This window comes from Leptopilina heterotoma, unplaced genomic scaffold (genome assembly GCF_015476425.1).
Source record: "Leptopilina heterotoma isolate Lh14 unplaced genomic scaffold, ASM1547642v1 Lhet_100, whole genome shotgun sequence".
Lineage (NCBI taxonomy): Eukaryota > Metazoa > Arthropoda > Insecta > Hymenoptera > Figitidae > Leptopilina > Leptopilina heterotoma.
The window spans coordinates 593,909-602,271 of NW_025110814.1; the positions used below are offsets into that span (position 1 = coordinate 593,909).

The 8,363-nt window shown below is 39.3% G+C and overlaps 1 protein-coding gene across 1 annotated transcript; it reads right to left on the reverse strand.

Annotated features, from left to right (window-relative positions):
* Positions 1-5,163: 5,163 nt before the first annotated feature.
* Positions 5,164-7,953, reverse strand: LOC122499334. Its single transcript, XM_043607622.1, has one exon. The coding sequence runs from the start codon at positions 7,951-7,953 to the stop codon at positions 5,164-5,166; it is 2,790 nt and encodes a 929-aa protein (XP_043463557.1).
* Positions 7,954-8,363: the final 410 nt, after the last annotated feature.

Here is an 8,363-nt window from a genome sequence, read left to right on the forward strand (position 1 = left end):
ACATATTTCGTTTTCTTTAACACTAATTAGATATTTTAAACCAATCTTTGGTATTTAATTACGATCTATAATAACAATTTGAGCTTTTTAATAGCTAAGAATAATATATAATATATTTTATAGAAATTTAAGAATAATAAAATTTTGTCTGCGAATTTTTAAATAATTAAGGAGTAATTAGAGTAAGAAAATTTATGAGATTAATATAAATCAAATTAAACCGAAAACTAAAGGTGTCTACTCTCGTTTGCGTGAGAGATACATCGTCCTTCGAGGTCCGAGCTTCCGAGTTCACCTGACATTGGATATCATAGACGTCGCATCAATGCTCCGGCAATGCTACAACGTCTATGTAACCAACGGAGGCGGTTCAGGGCCTATCCTGGCCAGATGGTAGTACCCTGTTAAGGCCCGATTGTCCCTCGACACAAGACAAACACCAAGTATGAGCGATTGTAAAAAAGAGGAAGAGTACCTGCGGGGTAATGCTACGGCTAAATCCCTCACTGGTTTCGATCGTCAAGCGCTTAGCGAGAGGACGGTGACCAGTGGCCCAAGGATGCAGGAGGGCAACAACGCGTTGGGAGTGCCACAGATCATCGTGGACAGGGTGGAGAGACGAGAGAGTACGAGAAGCGTGACGAGTCAAGCTAGCATTTCTCTATTCAGTAATGCTTCTGCGATTGACATTGCTAGCTGCAATGAAGATCGAGAGGAATGCATTAAGCTGCGGGAGGAATAGGCAGCAAGCATTCTAGAAATGGAGGAAGAGGTCAGCAAGATGCTGAAGTCCTGCGAAGTCCAGAATAGTGTCAATAGGACAATCAAGGATGGACTCAGAAGCTTAACATCGCTCATACAGGAGGTTAAGGAGAAGCACGCAGCAGCGGCCAGAAAAGACGAGAAGTTCTACCAGGGACTTACTTGGTCGGAAGAAGCACGAAAGGACCGAAGAATGAGACGTGACCGTTTTAATGCAGTAATGCCTAAAACCGTTGTCTTGGAGTCTCAGAAGCGGAAGAGAAGTGATCCTGAGCTTACGAAGGACCCAAAAAAGAAAAAGGAGGAAAGGCAAGAAGACCAAAACGGCATCCAAGCCAAATTCAGAAAAAAGAGAAGAGCCACATTGGTCATCAAAGTAGCTGAAGGAACTACCTTCGCCGAAGTGCTGGCGAAAGTTCGAAAAGAGGCTGACCTGAAGGCCAGTTAGACAAGGGTTGTGGGAGCTTCACCCACTTAAAAGGGAGACCTGATCATTAAAATTGGGGGGTCGTCAAACAAGAAGTTGTTCACCGAAGAGGTGATCGGCGATCTAGACAAGGTGCAGATGGCGGACCGGCAGACTGTGCTGGAGATCCGCGACATGGACACCCTTACCGAACAGAAGGATGTCAAGGAGGCCCTAGACAAAGTATCTACGATACCAGAAGAAAGCAGGAAGGTGACGGTCCTCGGACCAAATAAGCGAGGTATCAAGCCCGCTGTCGTGGTCACCACCCAAGAGGACACTAACACGCTGGAGAAGATAGGGCACATTAAGATCGGTTTTGTGTCTTGCAGAATAAGTAGGAGAGTTATGGTCACAAGGTATCACAGGTGCCTTGACTATGGCCATATAGGTCGAGACTGCCAAGCAGTAAATCGGTCGGCTGCGTGCTTTAAGTGCGGAGAAGCCGTCCATAAGGCAGCAGATTGTAAAAAGAGCCCATGCTGCTTCTTATGCCAGGCAAAGTTCGGCGAGAAGGAGAATGTCCAGCATGTCGCCGGATCAGGAGGTTGCAAAGTCTTCAGAACTGCCCTCGAGGAAGCAAAGAAAACTTTGTCAAGGACAAGGAGGAAATAAGGCCAGAACAAGAGCATCACGGGAGAGTCGCGCCAGCGACAACATGGAACTATTCATCTACGAAGTCTGAAGCCACTAGGTATGAAAGGTTTATTTTTTTATCCTTGCATTTTGTGCGTTAAGTCCTACATACCCCAGCGCAAGTGGGAACTTCCTGGGTATGCGATAAAAGCATTTTTTTACTCTTCTCCCCCGTGAATTAAAAAAAAACCGAAAACTAAATTAAAAATGAGCAACAAGCTCAATAATAACAAAAAAACCTATAAGTAGAAATTATTTTTGACATTTGTATATGAAAGAGCAACTCGAAAAATATTTTTATTAATATTTTTTTTCCTTTGGAAAATATGAAAGTGATTTACACGAACATTTATAAAATTCTAAATACTTTTAAAGTCATAATATAAAACAATATACACAATTTGCGTAAAACTAGATGAGTTGAAACAGCCTGTTACAACTCGCCTAGGTGCGAAAAACTGCATCGTTTCGAATAATTATTTTTTATCCCACATGCACAAAAATGGCGCTTTTAGATAGATGACGACAGGGAGTAAAGTCACTCATTTGTTAGACCATATGAAAATGGCGACCTTTTTTTTCCATGGGCAAAAAAACAGCTGATCATCACATGCTTTTTTTACCCATGGAAAAAAAGGCCGCCATTTCATACAAGTCGAACAAGTGAATGACTTTTACTCCCTGTCGTCTGCTATCTGAAATCGACACTTTTGTGCATTAGAAATAAAAAATATCGTAAGTAACATGGGAGTAAAGGCAGCCAATTTGTTTACGATGATTTTTGTGAAACTAAGTTGAGGTCGAGGGCGCCATCGTAAACAAATGGCTGCCTTTATACCCTTGTTGCTTCATATACTATTTTATTTTAAATTTCGAGACTGACACAAAAAAACAAAACCATTTCATAAAACTAGGATATCCAATAGTTATTATGGTAAATATTAGAATAAGAAAAACATAATATGTGTCGAATAATAAAGTATCAAAATTTCGGCCAAAAACTTACTTTTAGCAATTTTTTTGCACACATATTAAATACAAATCAAAAACTTTTCTCAGGTGGTCAAGTAAATTTGAATCAAATAGTGAATCAAAAATGTAATAAATTCACGCTTTTAAAAATTTTTAAAAGGTCATAGCTTTTGAGAAATTGGCTTTGTTACAACTCAACTCGGTCTCCCCTACTATAAGCTTGCTTTGCAAACTTAAAAATTGCGGAAAGCTTACAGTTTTTGAATTATGAGGAAGTTTTGCAACTTTCTGTAAGTTTATATTGTAAGCTTGCGGCGAGCTTACAGGTATTAATTGAAAAGCTTCTGTAGAAAAATTAACACGACTTTGATATCATAGGGCAAACTTTACATGAAGAACGTCGGTAAATGTTACAAACGTAACCAGAAGGTTTTCAGAAAATTAAATTTCGAGGGCAGAAAAACAGTTTGAGAGGGAAAACAGAATAATCAGAAACACACCATTCTGTAAAACTTTGTATATTATATAATTCAGTCTTGTTTACAGTGGTCAATTTATTACTGAAGCGACAATCTCTCGTCAACCCGCCAGAAATCACAATCAAAAGAAATTTCGCCTACTTTCGTTAGTCGTCGTGAAAACCCGAATCCCTTCTCAGGCAGTCATACCTCTTTTCTCACAATTTCATTTCTCTCGCATTTCCAACATTCTCCCACCTTGAGCTAAGCTCAATCAATTTGGTAGAAATCTCGATTTAACTACTCTCCCACTTCGTCACATTACAGTCAATTTCTAATGGATACAGACGTTGAATAGGGCGGAGCAATTCTCCTTCCTTTGTTTTTATTCGAAATACCCTAATCTGATCGTCTCGACCTAGCAAAAGTGCTATCACGCGACCTAGAGGCCATTCGATACGTTTCGTGTTGTCATTGCCAATCAATACGAGATCACCCACATTTAATTTACGCATCTCTTTTACATTTGCATTCTCGCGTAAAGCTCCCAAATATTCTGATCGAAATCTCTGTCTCAAACTGACCTTAAGTGCCTGTAAATATCGCGATTTTTCCCTAATCTCTTCGCTTCTACTGCATCAAAATCAGCCACTTGACTTTCAGACAAATCTCTCAGATACATATTCGGCATCAAAGGAAACAAATCAGTAGAAGGAAACAAAATCATTGTCGTGAATTGACAATAGCTTCACAATCACACAATATTGTAATCATGTTTTCATAATCGACAGTAGTTTTTCCTAAGCTTCCACGCAACACCTGTTTAACAATACGTATCAATCGCTTCCACCAACCTCCCCACCACGCTGCAGAGGGGGGATTGAAATGCCACTTAATTCGTTTAGTCGCGCTGTATTTTTCGATTTCATTCCAATTCAACTTTTTTAAATTATTTTCGGCTCCTACAAAATTAGTACCATTATCTGAAAAAACTTCTACTGGCCTACCTCTCCTCGCAATGAATCTACAAAACCCTTTTATAAATGATGCGGTGGACAAGGACATCAATAATTCCAAATGGATCGCTCTGTACACAGCACATGTAAAAAGACACACATACGCCTTCACGTTATCTTTTAGATATAAAGGGCCTGCCAAATCAACACCGACCACCTAAAACACCCCGGCGTCTCTCACCCTTTCAATAGGCAAAGGTGCTTTAACCGCTTCCATTCTTTTTACTGTGTATCGCTTACATCTTATGCATTTTGATAAAATACTACGAACTTTTTTCCGGGCAGACAATATTTAATAATTTTCGCGCAAATTGCAAAGCAAAATCTGACAACCTGCGTGCTTGAGATCTCGGTGTTTTTCTTCAATTATTCGCGTAACAACAAAATGGTCCTAATCCAAAACAACTGGACAACGAAAACTTCCTTCATCCATGCGATTAAATACTTTTGTTTTTATTCTTAGCAAATCATTCTCGTTTCTAAAAACATCCAAACATTTTAGTTTTTTGTCATTTTTATTTACAAACATCTCCCTTCGTGACACTTTCAACAATAAAATTTCCACGCCTTTAAATTCATCACTTGAAATAAAATCAGTTAAAATTCTCTTTTCTTTTTCTTTACATTTTAAATTATTTACAAATCGCCGCATCCACGCTACCATTTTAACAATCCTACTATAATCAGAAAAATATTTACAAAATTGATCACACATACTTTCTTTTTCTGTACTTAACAAAATTGTAGAACTTACCGCTGTCTTCTTCTTTTCACAATTTATCTCATCCTCATTTACCTGGAAATCACCACTGGGCCAGTCGCTTCGAGATAACTTCAGACAATCCGGACCCTCTCACCATCTCGAAGCAAGCAGTTGTGATGCTTTACAGCCTCTAGACGGTAGATCTGCCGGATTCTGAGTACCAGGGACGTGTCTCCATTTCGCTCCTGCAGTCAGCTGTCTAATCTCCTGCACCCGGTTGTATACAAATGTACTCCACTGAGCTTCCTGATTTATCCATGTTATCACTGCACTAGAGTCAGACCAGTATATTATTTCCGGATTTTCAAAATTAAGTGCGTTAATCAATGATTTAGCTAGTCTCGCTGCAATTGTTGCTGCCAATAGTTCAAGTCGAGGTATCGTTATTTCTTTTGTTGGCACTACTCGTGATTTTGCACCAATTAGCTGGACCTCTGTTTTTTCCGCGTATTCTGTCCTAATAAACACCACTGCTGCATATGCGTGTCCACTAGCATCAGCAAAAACCTGAAAACTCGTTTCACTATTTTCCCGAACCGCACTTAACTTTCTTGGAATTTTCAAATCTTTAAGGTGATTTAAACTTTTTATCCAAGCCTGAAATTCCGATTTAATTTTTCCTTCTAATACACTGTCCCATTCTACGTTCTCTTTCCATATTTTTTGTAACAACAGTTTCGGATATAACATGACCGGGCATCTAAAACCAATAGGGTCAAAAACTCTTTGTGCAACAGATAATATAAACCTTTTTGTTATGGTATGACACTCTAAATTCGATGGAATACTCGCGAGATTAACTGACAATGTGTCTTCAACTTTATTCCACACTAGTCCCAAGACAGATGTCTCACCACTATTGTTGTTATCCCCCGTGCACTCCCACCGTCTAAGATCAAACCCTGCCATTTCCAAAATTCTCGTCACTTCACTTTTAAACTGAACGAAATCTTCCGGTGACTCTACACTTGTTACACAGTTGTCCGAATAAAAACAGTCATTCATTTTCATTAATATCTTGTCGCTTATATTTACATTAATATCGTTTTTTATAACTTTCTCGAGATGAAATTTAATCGTAGCGACCAATAAAGACGGGCTACATGTCAGTCCAAATACATCTCTTTTGTATCGATATGTTATCATTTTATCCCCACTACGCCACAAAAACCGTAAATAATCACGATCCGAAGGGGCCACACTAATTTGCAAGAAAGCAGCCTTAACATCAGCAGTCACCCCCACTTCTTCTTTTCGAAATCCAAGGATAACAGTTGGAATCAGTTCTATAAGGTTTGGACCTTTATCCAAACACTGGTTAATCGATGGTGAATTTCTTTCTCTTGATGCCGCGTCAAAAACTGAGCGAATCCTTGTCGAAATACTGTTTGGTCTCACAATCGGTCGATGTGGTAGATAATGAGAGGGATTATTTAACTCACTGTCAGGCACTTTTTCTATAATTCCCTCCCGTTCCCACTCCCGAAAAATTTCTCCATATTCGTCAACTAAACCACGTTTCTCTAAATCCATCATAGTATTTTCTAATCTTTTTATACATAACGCTATATTTGATCCAAGAGGTGCATGTTCTTGTATCCAGGGCAGTGATACTTCATATCTGCTTTTATTATTAACAGTGAAGGTCTCACGAAAATTTTGTTCCACCTCGGCTACTCTCTTTTGTCTAGTTTTCCTTCGTAATGGATCCTGTATCCCTAAAACATCCAATTGCCACAGATTAGAAACAGATGCTTCATCTACTTGCAGATCATTATTAAATAAAACTGTGTCACACCTGGAAATTTCTGTGTTACATTTCCCCATCACAGTCCAGCCAAGTCTAGTCTCCAGAGCCATCAAACCATTTTCGACATCATATTTTCTGCCAGTCAATAACTTTCCCATGACATCTGCACCAATCAACAGATCAATCGATTTCTTTCCTTCTCCCACATCCGACAAGAACACGCCATTGTTTTCGAGTTCCTTTTTCCATTCAGCTGATTTCACGAACGCCACGTCACCACATATCACTTCCTTATCCATTGCTTGAAAATTACACGCATATTCCCCACTTAAACTTTTTAAATGTATCAAGTACACACCATGTTTTTCGGGTGTCGATTTTACACCTCCGAACAAAGTGTGAATCAATTCCTGCTTTTTAATAGGACTATAGTTCAATTTATCAATAGCTTCACGTGTAAGATATGAACATTGGGAACCACTATCAAACAATACACGAATAGTACATTCACGATTTCCATTAACCAACTTTACACATAATGTTTGTAAATATACTTCAGGAACCCCGGTGAAACTTGCTAAATTCTGCTCTTGTCTAACCTCGTTTTTCGAATCACCATTATCACCACTGTTTACACTTTTCCCTTGACCGGGACACATTAACAGAACATGTCTCCTATTACACCACGCACATTTTATCTTTGATTTACAGCGTCTATAGGAATGTCCCTGTTTCAGACAATTAAAACAAGAGTTCGCTTCTTTTGCAATTTCGCGGCGTTCAGACAGAGACATCTTTTTTGCCTTATAGCAATCCTTACTATTGTGATTGTTGTTCTTGCAAAACATACATTCTATAATCTTCTGTGTTGTTAATAGCTCCATTGCCGTAGGTACATCGTGTGGTGAGTCATCTTTGTTCCTATGACGTTTTGATTTTTCAGTTCCTCCCAGTGAGAATCCTGCTATCGCCATTCGGATACGTTCCTCATTTTCCACTTCAGATCCCAAAAATTCCATTAACTGCGTTAAACGTGACTTTGAATCCTTGGCTCCGCTTGCTGCTGAAGTTCGTTGCCATGCTCTCAAAACTTCTTCCGGAAGTGACGATTCCACTAACGGATAGAGCATGGCCGCGCATGCTCTATGCCGTGTCTGATGTCACGCCTAAAGTCTCCAGTGCTCGCATCTGTGTCTCTAGTTTGTCATACAGCTGAACTAAAGATATTTTTTCTCTTCCCCGCACGACATTATTTAGCACCAAACTTAAAAGTTCTCGCACGTAAACTTCGATTTGTAATTCGTCCTTACCGAACCGATTCTTTAGGCTGGTAATAGCTTTTGCATAATTTTCTCGAGTGGGGGAAAACTATTCACTAACTCATATGCTCGCGATCCGTTTTCGATTGATTGTACCAAATGTTGGAATTTATCTTCGTCGTCGATACTGGTATCTTCATGGATTTTTCTGAACTGATTCCAGAATAACAACCAATCACGTATACTACCAAAAAACTTCACAATCTCAATTTTCGGAAGCT

Bases quoted from the DNA above. Each gene is read 5' to 3' on its own strand.
- LOC122499334 (XM_043607622.1), bottom strand. From the start codon at position 7,953: ATGCTCTATCCGTTAGTGGAATCGTCACTTCCGGAAGAAGTTTTGAGA.